General features: G+C 45.3%; 1 protein-coding gene across 1 annotated transcript in view; it reads right to left on the bottom strand.

Annotated features, from left to right (window-relative positions):
* The window catches only part of STT3A (STT3 oligosaccharyltransferase complex catalytic subunit A), a 42,589-nt gene that overhangs the window by 10,337 nt on the left and 14,738 nt on the right, over positions 1-17,514 (bottom strand). Inside the window, exons 3-11 of the mRNA XM_082274514.1 lie at positions 14,296-14,356; positions 9,735-9,856; positions 8,852-8,997; positions 5,294-5,384; positions 5,094-5,200; positions 4,835-4,999; positions 2,880-3,060; positions 246-401; positions 73-164 (exon numbers count right to left, since the gene is read on the bottom strand). Coding sequence (XP_082130640.1) covers positions 73-164; positions 246-401; positions 2,880-3,060; positions 4,835-4,999; positions 5,094-5,200; positions 5,294-5,384; positions 8,852-8,997; positions 9,735-9,856; positions 14,296-14,356 — 1,121 coding nt within the window. The remainder of the gene's footprint in view (positions 1-72; positions 165-245; positions 402-2,879; positions 3,061-4,834; positions 5,000-5,093; positions 5,201-5,293; positions 5,385-8,851; positions 8,998-9,734; positions 9,857-14,295; positions 14,357-17,514) is intronic.

The raw sequence follows: 17,514 nt of genomic DNA, 5'->3' as shown, positions 1-17,514 counted from the left end.
TGCACAACACCAACAAGCCTCTAGCTATAACCTAGCAGTGTGTTATGTTAAAGGCACAGCCACAGATCTTACCATGACAGCGGAGAAGTACATACTGGTGACACCATACATGATAATGAATATTCTGGCATCGGACAGATTACTGAAGCAGTAATACAGACCCACTACAAGGGAAAGAACAGAATACGTCAGAAAGCCTTCCCCATTTTGTTTTTACAGGGTAAAGAGCATGACATTTCTCTAACCTGGAAACATGAAGACGAGGAGCTGCAAGTCAAAGTAGTAAGAGGACCAGGTGGTAGGCTGATGCTCCGAAACGGACGCAATGATAGGAATATTGTTCTTGGCATAAGACGGATCCAGGAGGGAATAGAATCGGCCAGTCCATGGAGAGATTTTACCTGTGCAAAGAGAAAGTCATGAAGGGGGTTATTTACTAAAACTGGAGCGTGCAAAATCTGGTGCAACTCTGCATAGAAACCAATCAGTTTCAAAGTTATATTGCCAAAGCCTAATTGAACAAGCTGAGGTCAGAAGCTGATTGGATACCATGCACAGCTGCACCAGATTCCGAGAGCTCCAGCTTTAGTGAATCTACCCCAAAATGTCAAGAAAAGCAAAAAGTTATACTCTAATACAAGAAAGCCCAGTTACCTACTTACAAACCTCTGTACTGTACCCAAATCCTTCCAACTAATCCTGTTTATATCATCCGATGTCTCCAATATCTTAAAGCCAAACTCCAAGTACAATGTCTTAACTAATTTGTTTGGGTAAGCTTGGAACTATTTGTTACACTAACAGGCGCACTGCATAAACTGTATGTAGTATAAGCTACATGTATACAGTGTTGGCTTTCAGGAGTGGGGAGAAATTCTTCCGGCCCCACTCGGGGAACAAAATAGTCCAGTTGAATGCTTCCCAGCCATTTGTATTCTCTGTCCCACTCCTGAAAACAAAACAGAGCTGGGTTGAGCCTAAGCAATTCACAGGTGGATTTGCATTCTCTGAATACCTGAGGCAGAGGTGGGCAAATTATGTCACTATCTCTGGCTCAGCCAATCAGAGGAAGCTTGTTTTTACTCAGCGAATACAAAGCACCCTATGAATGGAAGTATTCAACCTAAGTATTTTGTTCCAGGGGACGGGACGGGAGGCTTTCCATCCTGCTCTTGGAAAACAGCCCTATATACATGTAGCTGATGCTACATACAAGTTATGCAGTACGCCCAGCAGGTGCACCTGTTAGTGTAGCAAATAGTATGTTAGGGCCAGCTTCACCCAAACAAGCTAGTTAAAAAGGGACATTAACCACTTGCCCACCGCTCACATGGAGCGTACTGCGGCAAAGTGGCACGATCCCGTCCAGCGACGTAGACCTACGTCGCTGGACTCCTCCCCCTGTAGGCGGTGCTCACGAGTCGGGCCAGGGGAGGAGCAGCGGCGATCTGCCCCGATCGTCGGGGAATCGAGTGAGGAGATCCGCCCGCCTGTGTAAACAGAGCGGGCGGATCTCCATAGTGACAGGGACTAACAGATCGGAGTGTTCAGCATAGCTGGACATCCGATCTGTCCCTGTCTCACAAAGTCACCTCCCCCCACACACGTCAGTAAGCACCAGGCATACATTAACCCCTCCCTCTCCAATAAAATTAACCCCTTCACTGCCAGTGTCATTTTTACAGTAACAGTGCATATTTATAGCACTGATTACTGTAGAAATGTCACTGGTACCCCCAAAAGTGTCAAAAATGTCAGTCAGGGGTCCGATCTGTCCCCCGCAATGTCGCAGTCCCGCAAAAAAAATTGCAGATCACCGCCATTACGCGTTAAAAAAAAAAAAAAAACACCAAAAATGACAGAAATCTTTCCCTTAGTTAGTAAAGGCAATGACTTTTGCGCAAACCAATCAAAATACGCTTATTGTGATTTTTTTTACCAAACATAGGTAGCAGAAAACATATTGGCCAAAAATGTAAAAAAAATTAGATTTTTACATTTTTTTGGGGGGAATTTCATATAAAAAAAATGTTAAAAATATTGTTATTTTTTCAAAATAAACGCACTTTTTTGTTTATAGCGCAAAAAGTAAAAATCGCACAGGTGATCAAATACCACCAAAAGAAAGCTCTGTTTGTGGGAAAAAAAAAAAGATGTAAATTTCGTTTGGGTACGGCGTCGCACGACCACGCAATTGTCAGTTAAAGTCGCACAGCGCCGTATCGCAAAAAGTGGCCTGGACGGAAGACAGCAAAATCCTCCGGTGGTAAAGTGGTTAAAAAGGAGAAGTATAGCCAAAGCTATTTTGGATCTACTTCTCCTGTGACCCATTTTCAGCTGACAGCGGGCTAAAGTCCGCTGACATCACTCTGCCTGGTCAATGTTTGTGAAAGATCCCTACCATATAGTCGGGATCTACCCAGATGCCTGGAGCAGCACCTGGCTCAGCCTTTCATGGATTCCCAGAAAAGCTTGAACCAGCCCCTCCCACCCCCTTTCACAGCCCAGCACTTCAGTGAGTGCTGGAGGGGAAAAAAACAGTCACTACTCTCTGCGGAGTGTGGGAACTAAGCACTCAGCGGTGTTCAATCGCTCAGTTCTCACTACAGAGCCAGCGGGGGACAGATGCAGCAATGGATTGTGCTGCATCCACCTTGGTGAGAATCTTTTTTTTTTTATTTTTTTTTAATCCTACACTTCTTTTTTAAACCTGAAGTTAGGCTTTAAGGCTATTTAAGGACACCAAGAAGGAACCAAAGTATCATACAACACCATTCATGTGTGCAAAGTCCCAGTACATTGAAAGCCCAGTTTAGAAGACCTGGTCATTTTGCTCACATACATGGGGGTCATTCTGATAAGATTTCATGGCCTCCTACCTGTCAGCATGAGAACGGCCCCCGCAGTCAGCAGGACAAATCCCACCAGTGAGATGACGCTCCTGAAGAGGATCTCAAATTGCTGGGGGTTCAGTTTGCTCCGCAAGTAATCCACAAATGCATGGATCTGACACAATCCAAAGACACCCAGAGCCGCCATGTGTTCAGAGGACAGGACAGGCTGGAAAGAGAAAAATGTTTTAGATTACATTAAAGTGATTGTAAAGTCTCATATATAAAAAAAAAAAAAAAAACAACACACATTATACTTACCTCCTTTGGTTTTGTACAGAGCAGCCCAGATCTTCCTCTTCTCGGGTCCCTCCTTCCTGCTCCTGGTCACGTGCTATGGGGGCACCCGAGCTGGGCTGCAGCTCTGTGTCCATTCAGACACGGAGCTGTCGTTTGCTCCCCCCTCACTTCTGATTGGCTCACTGACTGACAGTCGCGGGAGCCATTGGAGCGGCGGCTGTATCTCAGCCAGCCAATCAGGAGGGAGAGTCCCAGGAAAGCCAAAGGACTCGTGGACATCGCAGGACAGAGAGGGGGCTGGGGAGGCTGCTACACCCAGAATGCTTTTTATCTTAATGCATAGAATGCATTAAGATAAAAAAAACCTTCCTGACTTTACAACTCCTTTAAGTTAACAAAGAAAGGAAAACAAGCACTGTACTTCTATAATTGATTGTACTAACAAAAATAAAAAAATGACACAATGGAGTTACTAAAACTAGAGCATGCAAAAATTGGATTTTTGAGTTACCGTAAAATCCATTTCTCTGATGTTCATTGACGGACACAGCACCTTATCTTCTTGACCATTAGGATATACTGCCCCCTACAGGAGGAGGACATTGGGCAGGGGGAAGCGGTTTCCACTCCAAGTCCCGGTGCTATATACTAAGCTCACCCAGAAAACAGAACAATCAGGGGAGGGCCGCCGACTGCGATCCCGCAAAGGGGACGCCGACCAAGAGCCCACGAATGGACCACACAAAAAACTAGGGGGGATTGCCTTCCGAGCTCCTCCATATAGCCCGCATAATAGGAAATAGCCCCCTTAAAAAGGGGGCCGCCTGCCACGATGTGGACGCGCAGGCAGGGTACAAAAATCATCAGAGGTGCCTATGAATGGAAGTATTCAACCTGAGTATTTTGTGGGATGAGAGGCTTTCCATCCCGCCTCCTGGAAAACAGTCCTGTTATATATATATATATATATATATATATCTGATGCTACATACAGTTAATGCAGAACACCCACCAGGCGCACCTGTGTGTAGCAAATAGTTTGTCAGGGCCAGCTTCACCCAAACAAGCTAGTTAAAAGGGACATTATAAAGGAGTAGTAGTATAGCCAAAGCTATTTTGTATATACTTCTCCTGTGACCCATTTTCAGCTGACAGCGGGCTAAAGTCCGCTGAGGTCACTCAGCCTGGTCAAGGTTTGTGAAAGATCCCTACCATATGGTCGGATCTACCCAGATGCCTGGAGCGGCAACTGGCTCAGCCTTTCATCGATTCCCAACAAGGTTGAACCAGGTCCCGGCGCTATATACTAAGCTCACCCAGAAAACAGAACAATCAGGGGAGGGCCGCCGACTGTAAATTGAAGTATAAAACTGAAAATGACTCAAACGTGAGGTTGCTGTGTGCACCATAAAGTGGTTTCACTCCACCCCTCAATAAATAATGCAGCAAAAAGAGGACGTGCAATTCACAAACCTTTACCATAAAAAATATTAATAATAATAAAGTCCAAAACAAAGGCCAAAGTAGTAAGATCTTCCAACAAATTATCTATGTGCCCCACGTGCATAATTTGGTGGAAGTTCTTTCTACTTTGGACTTTATGGTTTTAGAGTGAAGCATTTGTGGGTTACGCGGCATCTTTTGCTGCATTAAACGCAAATTAAATGTTCCAGCAAATCCAAGAATGCATAGAAGAGACGTACCTGGAATCCGACAAAGGAAATCTGCATAGACAGGATGGTGCCCAGACAGTACACAGTGCAGTAAGCTACGTAGATCCGATGGGAGAAGCGGCCAGTCAGCATCAGGACAAGGACGTGAAGGGGAATCAAATTGATCAAGAACACATAACCTCCCCAAGACGAAACCTGCCAACCATCAGAAACATTTATCATTAAACATTTGTTCATTTGCATTCTTAGCAGGAAAGAAATGCCCAGATTACTAGGGGTTCAAGCTCACCATGTAAAAATAGGCCAGGGCACACATGGTTGCCCAGTAAATGGAACCGGTCTTCACAGCCTTGATCCACATGTAGTATGTCAGGAGCATGCAGAAAATGGCTATACCTGGGTAGGGTGAAGAAGCACCAAAAACATAAAGATACAGATAATCCGACATTAAAGCTTTGAGTTTTTAGGATATAAAGTTTCCCTGGTTACCTTCATTATCATATGATCCAGCCACAGAACGGGAGATGTAGCCCGGAACAACAGCGATCATTGCTGCTGCTAACAGACCAGCACCAGCATCCTGAAGAGAACAAGGATACCCTTAATGTTAAAGTGATAATAAATCTTTAGGGTTTTTTTTACTTTTTTATTTTCAAATAAAAACATGTTATACTTACCTGCTCTGTGCAGTGGTTTTGCACAAAGCAACCCCAATCCTCTTCTTGGGTCCAGTCCCCCGCCAACGCTCCCGCCTCCTCCCCCGCCTCCTCCCCCTTGACCAGTCCCTCCCTCCCCCCACCAATAGCAAGCTGCTTGCTCTGGGGGCACAGGTGCATGTTCGCTCCCAAGCCCTTCTCTATGCGTCCATAAGACACAGAGCCGCAGCTTGGCCCCGCCCCCCATTCTCTCCTCATTGACTGAGACAGAGCAGTGGGAACCAATGGCCCCCGCAGCAGCATCTCAGCCAATAAGGAGAGCCATCTGGGACAGCCAAGGCTCCTGTGTGCTTTTCTGTATTGAGATGGGGCTTTTATGCAAATATTGGGGGGGGGGGGCGGGGGGTTTCAGCAGAAGGAAGGTTGCAACCCCTGAACCCCAGATCTTAACATAATAGGCAAGTAGAAAATCTATAAAGCAATCAAAAGAAAAAACTAAGATATATGCATAATATTTGCAAGAGCTTTAGCTGTCTTACAAGCAAAATAATTAGCAGCAGTAAAGGAGCAGCATTAAAGAATAACTTTATTTTCTAAAAAATAAACGCAAATTTTTTTGCAGGTAAAACATGCGATCAGCAGATTGCGGGTGCATCACCAGGATCCTGCAGACTCTTGTACCTTCTGTACATGCAGACAGTTTCTGAAGATCAGGAAGATCAATGAACTTACAAAAGCGCTCACCAGCTCCCTCGCAGTTCACAGAGAACTTTAAGCGGTTCGTCACAATGGCAGACAATAGTTGTAGTTTACACATTCACAGAACTCTGAATGAATGATGTGGCGCCGATCGAGGAGCTGTTTTCGAATTGTGATAGTGGGTGCAGGGAGAAAACCCCCGCCTGCTGTCACAGAGATTGGGAGGGATGCTGATTATGTTACACCCTAAATATGAGTATAACACATACACATGCAATTTCTGCTTCATTCCAACTAGTCTTAAACCTGGCCCCCCTACTAACACCTATGATCACTATCCTGTGTAAAAAAGATGTATATACTTCTCCATTTTCAGACCACTCTGGTCTGATCATGTGATCCTGTGTCAGCCAGCCGCTGCAGGGGAGAAGAGAGCTCTAGGCTAGTAAAGCTGGTGACGTCACCTATAGGCTCTTATGGCCCATCAGTTTGCACTCCCAGCTCTTCCCTGCAGCAGCACTGGCTGACACAGAAGCTGGATCACATGATCGGGCCAGGGCAGTTTTAAAATAAGTATATACAGTAAAACCTTGGTTTGAGAGTAACTTGGTTTAAGAGCGCTTTGCAAGACAAGCAAAATTTTCAAATAAATTTTGACTTGGTTTACAAGCGATGTCTTGATATACAAGTAGCTTCAAGTCACAGCTGAGTATAAAAGAGAAGAGAGGCGCCTCTAAGTGTAGCAATATGGTTACATTTAATGAAGGTACAACATTTAGCAACTCACATGGTTGATGATTGGAAAAGGCACATGCAGGCATCCAGGCTAAAGCTGTCCACATAGACCATCCTCTGCACCACCATCTACGTCATCCCTTCCATGCTGCCCCTCGCTTTTAGATCGCTTTACTGCAGTGGTCTTCCCGGTCAGGATTACAGACTGGCAGCCGGCGGTGCAGAAGATAGTCCATGTGGACAGCTTTACCCCGGATGCCTGCATACTTAGATGTGCCTGTTTTATTCATCAACCATGTGAGTTGCTAAATGTTGTACCTTCATTAAATGGAACCATATTGCTACACTTAGAGGCGCCTTTCTTCTCTTTGATACTCTGTAGCTCCTACTGGATTTTGCTTCTTATCCCCTTGTGGAAGCGGCTATTTGTGGATGGACATTTTATGGTTATATAACCTATCGCAATGCTATAATCTTTTTATATGGACTATAAACTGAAGGACTTATGAATAAATGGTTGTGGAACGAATCATCTGAGTTTCCATTATTTCTTATGGGGAAATTTGCTTTGATATAAGAGTGCTTTGGATTACAAGCATGCTTCCGGAACGAATTATGCTCGCAATCCAAGGTTTTACTGTACATCGTTCTTACACAGGTTAGCATAGGTGTAAGGAGGGGGAGGGGACAGTTTTAAGACTAGTTATAATGAAGCTGGAATTGCACTTTAAGCCCAACACAGATGGCGTCTTGCATTTCATATGCATCCATTCTACTCCAAGGAAGGTGGATTACAGAGTTGGATTTTGTAATATTTTTTCTCCCATGTCTCCTTCCCTGACAATTTATGGCAGACACTAAAGGGAGAGGGGCAAAACAGACCAGAGAGCCCAGTTCCCATGAAATCTCCGGGGATCTCAGTATAGTATTCCCACAGTGAACCGCAGAATATGTGAGTATGGTGTGACACTTGTGGATGTAAAAGCATCTTCCAGGGAGTATTTGTGGTAGTGAACCTCTTGGAACAGGTTACATGTTCCGCCTGTTTTTAGGGTGGAATATGTACCATGTTTCAGCACCTTCATCTCCTCCCCCCACCTCCCCTCCCACCTACTGTGACAGCGGGTAAGTTCTCCCTGCACCGGCTGTCGCAATTTAAAAACAGCTAGGCTGTGCGGGGCTCCACTCACATGGCCACATCAGTTTTCTGTGAATAAATCGACTACAAGTGCCATCATCCATTGCGGCAGCCAGCTTGTAGTACTTAAACTACGAGGGTGCTGGTGGGTTGTCCTAGTTCATTGATCTTCCTTCTCCCAAGTTACTGCCTGCCCATATTGGAGGTGTGACTAGACTGCTATCCTGACTGTGCAGGAGCCGGACATTGCACCCACAATCTGCTGATCGTGGATGCAAAGCTCTGCAGGTACCTTGGAAAAAAAAAATGCAGTTTATTTTTACCAACAAAAAACTTGCATTTATTATTTTTTCAACAAGTGAACTTAGCTTTTAAAACTGGGCTCAGTCTTCCTGTACAGAGTGGTATGAAACACAAGGGGAGAAGCAATGTCCTTTTTGTTTATGCTTATTGCCAATCCTCCTAAAATGGACCTATAGTAGCCTGCATGTAAAGCCTTGTTTACATGGATGTACTACATAGCACATCTGTGTTTGCCTGCATGGGGATGCACAGGTGTTCCATGCACCCGTGCAGGCAGTCCCATTCTTGTCAACTAGGATGATACAGCCACTGCTCCCAAGTTGACATTCACGCAGGTGCACAGGTGTCAAAATAAGATCAGCAGCTGTGTCCGGACATGAATGGGACTGCCTGCATCGTAACACCTGTGCATCCTCCTGTGAATGAACATGGTACTCACAGGGGTGTACACTATAGTAAACCTGTGTGAACAAGGCCTAACAGAAGATACTGTATACATTATTATGCCACACTTACCTTTAGCTCTTTGGTGAGGTGGTAGGTCACAATGGTGGTGAAGGAGGAGAAGAGAGGAGCCAGAAACACACATACATTTCGAATGTCGATGGTGACATGAAAGAAGTGCAGAATGTGGTAAAATGCTGCCGATGTTATCATCAAACCTAAGGAAGAGACAATACAATAATTAGAATATCTTCCAGGGGATACCAAAACATATCATCAGATGCGATATACTAAAGAAGCTTGGCTAATGACAGGTCATCAGGCACAGCCAATAAAGTGGTTGCGATATTGAAACAATCTTCTCTGTTACATTAAATGATGTGCCCCAGTGTGTTTTTAAAAAAATAAGCCGCTGTATACCTTATTTTTTAGCGCTGCTAAGCGCTCACGTGACTGCTCACTGCTCTCCTCTCCAGGTCTGATAACTACAGTGGTAGGGGCTGAGAATCCCCTGCTGATGTTAGCCAGGAGGAGGATAGCAGAGAAGGAGAATGGCGGGCAGTCACGTGAGCGCCACTATGAAATAAGGTATACAATTTTTTTTTTTTCTTTTTATTGAACATACACTGGGGAACAGCATTTAATGATAGCAGCAGGATGGGAGTGTCGGGAGCCGACATGCAGGGAGGGTGGGGAAGATAGAGAGAGTTGCGGATGACAAAGGCACATAAACTGACCATGGTGTTAGGGCTCAGCAGCCATGATAGACTGTGGTCAGTTTACAGAGGGGAGGGCAGAACTAGACAGTATCAACCAGGTTTTTTAAATGATAGAAAGGGCAAAATTACCCAGTACAACCACTGTGCTTTCATTCATGCTTCAAAGGAACAGGATACATTTTTTTTCTTTTTTAGGGTCACAACCACTTTAAGTCCAGCACCTCGATCTTACATACCTGGATAGATGGTTCCACCTATAATCCTCCCTAGTGGATACCAGGCACGGTCATCGAACCAGTTATGGAAATTGTAAAATCCTTCCTCCGTCAGAAACCTTGTGGTTCGATAGTTAAAGTACCTGAAACGCAGGAAACCGGGAACAATTTAGAAAAACAAACAAGTCAATGGCACATCTCTTTAAATAAGGTTGGAGCATAGTTGAACAATCTGGGCCAGGTCACACTAGCAGCCGATCACATGGCTGCTGGTGTGTGCTAAGGTGGCGCAGTGCTGGAACGCTGATTGCACGGCTGCTGGTGTGTGCAAAGGCGGCACAGTGCTGATCGCATGGCTGCTGGTGTGTGCTAAGAAGGCGCAGTGCTGAAGCGCTGATCGTATGGCTGCTGGTATGTGCTAAGAAGGCGCAGTGCTGGAGCGCTGATCGCATGGCTGCTGGTGTGTGCCAAGGCGGCACAATGCTGGAGCGCTGATCGCATGGCTGCTGGCGTGTGCTAAGAAGGCGCAGTGCTGGAGCACTGATCCCAAGGCTGCTGGTGTGGGCCAAGGTGACAGTGCTGGAGCGCTGATCGCACGGCTGCTGGTGTGTGCCAAGAAGGCACAGTGCTGGAGCGCTGATCGCACGACTGCTGGTGTGTGCCAAGAAGGTGCAGTGCTGGAGCGCTGATCGCATGGCTGCTGGCGTGTGCTAAGAAGGTGAAGTGCTGGAGCACTGATCACATGGCTGCTGGTGTGTGCCAAGGTGGCACAGTTCTGGAGCGCTGATCGCACGGCTGCTGGTGTGTGTGCCAAGAAGGCACAGTGCTGGAGCACTGATCGCACGGCTGCTGGTGTGTGCCAAGAAGGTGCAGTGCTGGAGCGCTGATCGCACGGCTGCTGGTGTGTGCCAAGAAGGCACAGTGCTGGAGCGCTGATCGCACGGCTGCTGGTGTGTGCCAAGAAGGTGCAGTGCTGGAGCGCTGATCGCATGGCTGCTGGCGTGTGCTAAGAAGGCGCAGTGCTGGAGCACTGATCACAAGGCTGCTGGTGTGTGCCAAGGTGGCACAGTGCTGGAGCGCTGATCGCAGGGCTGCTGGTGTGTGCCAAGGCGGCACAATGCTGGAGCGCTGATCGCATGGCTGCTGGTGTGTGCTAAGAAGGCACAGTGCTGGAGCGCTGATCGCACGGCTGCTGGTGTGTGCCAAGAAGGTGCAGTGCTGAAGCGCTGATCGTATGGCTGCTGGTGTGTGCTAAGAAGGCGCAGTGCTGGAGCGCCGATCGCATGGCTGCTGGTGTGTGCCAAGGCGGCACAATGCTGGAACGCTGATCGCACGGCTGCTGGTGTGTGCTAAGAAGGCGCAGTGCTGGAGCACTGATCGCATGGTTGCTGGTGTGTGCCAAGGCGGCACAAAGCTGGAGTGCTGATCGCACGGCTGCTGGTGTGTGCTAAGAAGGGGCAGTGCTGGAGCGCTGATTAGGCTGCATTGTGCAGTTTAATTTTTTTTATTGGACTTTTATTGAAATTAGGGATGCAACGATACTGTTTTTTTTGTTTTTTTTAAATAACGAGTACCAATACCTGTGATACTTGATGATACCAATTACCGATACCCCAGCCCATACAAAATAAATGCAAGACAACTCCTGTCCAAATCACATGCGGTTTCCTGCACCGCTCCTGTGCGAACCGAGGTTGAAGTCACAATAACAAGCCTTGATTGACACAGAAGCGGTGAGGGAAAACCGCATGCAATTCAGACAGGAATTGCACTGCATTCCTGTTCAAATCAAATGCAATTTTGATTTCTATCACACAAACAGTGCGAAAGCTTTAGGTGTGTGAAAAGAAAATTGCAAATTTTATTTGGGTACAGCGCTGAATGACCGCACAATTGTCAGTTAAAGTAACCGTGCCAAAAAGTAAAAAAAAAAAAAAAAAGGGCCTGGTATAGAAAGGGGGAGGTTAAATCTTCCCAAGGTCAAGTGGTTAAAGAGTAACTCCATCTTGTTGAGAAAAAAAAAAAAAAAAAACAACATTCCTTTTTGGGTGATGTACATTGCATAGATTTTAACATACTTTGTTGCAGAAGAAGAAATAATTGTTTGCTGTCGGTGTGTTCATGTCCAAAGTAAACTGGAATGATTTCATAATTATCAGTCAGCTGCTGCACTTGCAGGGCTCTGAGGAAAGTGGGTCCCTTTAGATTGGATTTCCCTTTGGGAGTATCACACCAAAAAGGTTTTTGTTGCAGGGGATGCCCAAAATCTGACTTCTATCTTTGTGCAGACTTCAGGGAAAATCAGTGAGCCAATCACACAAGCAGGAACTGACATTTCTGGGGGGGCGCTCTACATACATTCTGTGTACAGAACACCTCCAGGCTGCCATATTGCATTTTACAGAAAATGACAGCGCTTCATATTGAAAAGGAAAAAGGTCATTTTTTTTTACATTTGAATTACAACAGGACTTGTGTTGCAATTGTATACGCTATATTTTTTTTTTTTATTTGAGATTTTCTTTCCCCCCAAATGTGGAGTTACCATTTAATGCGGAGTGCCAATAACGTGGAATGCCACCCAAAAGTGGAAGCTCCGATTGTCTGTCCGGTGCCACACTTGGCATCTTTTGGGATACCCATCCCCAATCCCATTAGGCCTTGCTGAGGTATGTCAGACGTTCGTGGCCCCCCCCGGGGCCCCCCCCATCGCTGGGCTATTCAAAGGCGCCCTCCCTATTTTTGGGGGAATGTTTTTAAGGTTATAAAGTCGTCTTATACGGTACATTCTGAATCACACTTAATATTCCTTCCTCATAGGTCCTTATACTGATCAACACAGAGGCGCACAGCAAGTACAGTAAACCCCCGCTCCATCGCGGTTCAGTTTTTGCGGTCCCGGTATATTGCAGTTTTTTTTGTAATGTTATTTTACTATATAAATCATTAAAAATGAAATATTTTTGTGTTTTCCATAGCTCTTGCTCTGTCTCTCAGTATCTTTTATGTGTTTAAATGAGTTTCTATTGTTTTAAAAGTGTGTTTAAAGACCTTAAAATGCTTTTACACGTACAGTGACAGTAAAAAGAACATGCCTACAGTGTATTTTAACCACTTAAGCCCCGGAGGATTTGGCTGCTAAAAGACCAGGGGGTATTTTGCGATTCGGCACTGCGTGATTTTAACGGACAATTGCGCGGTCGTGCGACGCTGTACCTAAACGAATTTTACATCCTTTTTTTCCCCACAAACAGAGCTTTCTTTTGGTGGTATTTGATTACCTGTGCGATTTTTTGATCATGCGCTATAAACAAAAAAAGAGCGTCAATTTTGCAAAAATAACAATATTTTTCACATTTTTTATATGAAATTCCCAAAAAAAAAAAGTAAAAATCAAAATTTTTTAACATTTTCTTCCAATTTGTTTTATGCTACATATGTTTGGTAAAAAAAAAAAAAAAAAAAAAAAAAAAAAAAAAAAAAAAAATCGCAAAAAGCGTATTTTTGATTGGTTTGCACAAAAGTTATCGCGTTTACTAACAAAGGGAGAGATTTTTGTCATTTTTGTTGTTTTTTTTTTAACGCGTAATGGTGGCGATCTGCGATTTTTTTTTTGCGGTACTGCGACATTGCGGCGGACAGATCGGACCCTTGACTGACATTTTTGACACTTTTGGGGTTACCAGTGACATTTCTACAGTAATCAGTGCTATATATATATATATGCACTGTTACTGTAAAAATACACTGGCAGTGAAGGGGTTAACTTTATTTGAGAGGGAGGGGCTGTGTGTGTCCCTAGGGGCGTGATTCTAACTGTGATTGGCTGTGGCTTGAGGTGTAGTTACACTGATCAACGGTTCTACATAGTAGAACCGTATGATCAGTGTCTCTACACAGGGAGAACTGACAGGCAGCTTTGTTTACACAAGCGGCCTGCCTTTCTCCCTCTCCCCCGACGATCGCAGAGTGACCGGCGGACATCGGGTCCGCCAGGTCACACGCGCAGGGGGGGGGGGGGTTTGGGGTTCGTGACCGCGCGGGAGCGCGGCGCACGCTCGCTCCCCAGGCCCTCCCAGGCTAGTGACGTACCGATACGTCACTCTGCCTGTGAGGGGCTGACCGCTGCAGTATATGTTCGTGCGGCGGTCGGCAAGCAGTTAATAGGGTTTTTCTATTACGCGGATTTTCACTTTTCGCGGGTGGGTCCGGAACGTAACCCCCGCAATGAAGGGGGGTTTACTGTATATTATTCTGTGCATTCACCGCTATATAGAATAGATTATGGAAGTTTACCTTTCAGGTTGCTGAGCTCTCCCTATATAATGAGTCGCAGAGTTGACATAACCAGTCTGAGAAACCTTAGTAAATAGCTGGGTGGATATATTATTATTCCAAACTAAAGCCATAAACCAGACCTCAAACCTCAAAGGATGTTAAAGTTTCTAAGTATTAAGTTGAGGGTGTGGAATATGCATGCCATCGCTTTAATCTACACATACAAATTACTATGTACAGTCACACCCAACCACTTCCTATCCAGCACCTCTACTAGGAGAACGTAATAAGTTGGTAAACTTACGGATCAAACTCATGGATGACACTTTCAAACCTCAACACGGAGAATAACCTGGTTGAAAAAGCTGAAAAAAAAAAAACAGAAAATTAATTTAACCACTTAAGCCCCAGCCCTATTTCGGACACTTTTTGTTTACAAGTTAAAATCAGTATTTTTTCCTAGAAAACTACTTAGAACCCCCAAACATTATGTATATTTTTTTTAGCAAAGACTCTGGAGAATAAAATGTCGGTCATTGCAAAATTTTTTGTCACGCGGTATTTGCGCAGCGGTCTTTAAAACGCCATTTTTTTGGAAAAAAATTGAAAAATCACATTTCACTGCATTTAAAAAATACTAAACAGTAAAGTTAGCCCATTTTTTTTGTATATTGTGAAAGATGATGTCACGCCGAGTAAATAGATACCCAACATGTTACGGTTTAAAATTGCGCCCCCCCCCGTGGGATGGCGACAAACTACGGTCAATAGAGATCTCAATCTGCGACGCTTTAAATTTATTTAACGGTTACCAGTTTAGAGGTAGAGTGTAGCTCTTTTTTTTTTAATTATTGCGCACACTATGGCGATCGCGGCGATACCTCACATGTGTGGTTTGAACAGCGATTTCATTCGTGGCTTGACTTGCGTATACGTTTTTTTTTGTGCGCGAGCTAACGGGGGCGGCGAAATTTTTTTTTTTTTTCCTATTTATTTTTTATTTTTTTTAAACTTTATTACAGGTTTTAAAAAAAAAAATAAAAATCTGATCACTTTTATTGCTGTCACAAGCAATGTAAACATCCCTTGTGACACCAATATGTGTGACAGGTACACTTTATGGAGGGATCGAGGGTCTAAAAGACCCCAAACCCCTCCACTACACTTCCCTGTATGCAAAACGCTGAAAACGGCATTTTTGCATACAGCCGTTTTTTAAATTTGCCGCCTTTTGCAGCACAGTAACCCGGAAGTGACGTCATGGACGCCGCCTCCGGGTTACGTCATCGGAGCCCTGATCGATGCCGTTTCCGGCATTCATCGGGACTCCATCCAGCCGGCGGATGTGCCGGCTGGGTGCTCGGGGCTCCCGGTGGGACGGGAGCCCCGGGCAAAGCCATGGAAGGCGGCGGGAGGGGGGGGGGGGGACATCCCCTCCCGCCCCCCCAGGTAACGATCGAGCGGCTCCCGAGCCGCATCGATCGGTACCGACGGAAAGCCGACCGTCGGCTTCAAACCACGGAACCGGGATGATGCCTCTAACTAGAGGCATCATCCCGGTATAAACCCGCAAAGTGTACCGACGTACCGGTACGTTACTATGCGGTAAGTGGTTAATATCTTCCTGAAGTGCAGATAAACTGAACATAAAATCATTGCACTGTCGACTTGGTAACAGGTAGCAGGAGCCATTGGCTCCTGTTGCTGTCTATCACAGCCATTGAGCCAATAGGAAGAGAGCCGCAGCACAGTGTCTAAATGGACACGCAGAGCAGTGGCTCGGGAGCCTCCACAGCAAGCAGTTTGCTCTGGGAGCACTTACCATGAGGGAGGGGCCGGGAGCACCAGTGAGGGACCCGAGAAGAGGAGGACTGGGTCTGCTCTGTGCAAAACCAACTGCACAGTGGAGGTAAGCATAACATTTTTTTTTTTTTTTAAAAAGGCAGAAAGTGCATTCTGTGCATTAAGATAAAAAGCCTTCTGTGTGCAGCAGCCCCCCTAATCCTTACCCGAGCCCCCTCTCTATCCAACAATGTCCATGAGTGCCTCAGTCATCCGGAACTCTCTCCTGATTGGCTGAGAGACAGCAGCGGCACCATTGGCTCCCACTGCTGTCAATCAAACTCAGCCAATCAGGAGATGAATGGGGGCCGGGCTGAACGGCACTCTCGTGTCTGAATGGATACACGGAGCTGCAGCTCAGCTCGGGTGCCCCCAGAGCAAGCTATTTGCTGTGGTGGCACTCAACAGGAGGGAAGGGCCAGGAGCTCCAGCCAAGGACCCGAGAAGAGGAGGATCCTGGCTGCAAGCATAAGACCCGGTTCACACTGCCACGACTTGTCAGGCAACTTGGTCGCCTGACAAATAGCGCTCCATTCTGTGCAATGGAACCGTTCTAATCAGAGCGACTCAAGTCGCTCCAAATTAGAAAAAGGTTCCTGCAATACTTGGGGGCGAATTCGGAGCGGCTTGCATTGACTTCTATTAGAGAAGTCGTTTGCAAGCTGCGATGAATTCGTGCTGCATGGGCGGCTTCAAATTCGGAGCGACTTCGAGTCACCCCAGTGTGAACCGGCTCTAACATGTTTGTTATTTTAATAGAAAATCACTTTAAATGGATGCACTTTTCAGCATTTTTCTTCTGCTTTTTTTTTTTAACTGATCAGTGTGAAAGGGCCCATATTCTGCTAACAAGAGTGAACCCCCCCAACAGTGTGCATCTGCTTATTTATAGTCCAATCAACATGTTGGGGGTGGCACTGCAGTATTCTCTCCTGATTACAGTGCATGGCAAGAGTATGTCAGTGACAAATATTTTGGTAATTCAGTCATACACATTTTTGCATTTTATTTCTTTCTGCTTTAATAAAAAAAAAAAAAAAAAAGACAAAATATACAAATATATTAGCATTTTGTATTCCGTTTCCAGGATCACACAGATCGGTAACCAAGAAGGAAAAACGAAACTGCAGGAATGCATTTTATTGTATAGTTACATTCGTCCCAGCGTGGACCGACATAAGTATGCATGCGCAATACCTATGTGATTGGCTGTGGAAATCGTTGCAGCAGTCACCAATACTACAGTGAAAACTGGGCTGTGCCAAGTGGGTGCCCCATTGCATACTGAACAGGGGGCAGCTCGACCGCTATTCAGAGAATACCTGTATTTTTCTCAATTAACAAAGTATTTAGGATTGGACAAGCTGAAGACGTGGAGCGGCGATGCAACGATTGAAAAAAAAAAAAAAAAAAAAAAAAAGAAGAAGGAGGCTACACTGTTGCATAGTAACCACAGGAGGTTGCTTGTTCGGCATTGCCGCCATTCACAGGACGCCTTACATTTTCCTGTGAATGCATGGCGTTCTCTGATTGGACAAGGTGGAGATCCTGATGTCACCACCCCAGCTCTCCAACTTATTCAATCAGAGAACATCTTGTATTCATTGTAAAAAAAAAAAAAAAAAAAATGAAGTAGGTTGTCATGAATGAAGAGGAAAAATGTACAAAAAAAAAAAAAAAA

Source organism: Pelophylax lessonae, assembly GCF_965119305.1.
Source record: "Pelophylax lessonae genome assembly, chromosome: 12".
Taxonomy (NCBI): Eukaryota; Metazoa; Chordata; class Amphibia; order Anura; family Ranidae; genus Pelophylax; species Pelophylax lessonae.
Note: the sequence above shows the minus strand (reverse complement) of the source record. Positions and strands in the feature narration are given on the sequence as shown.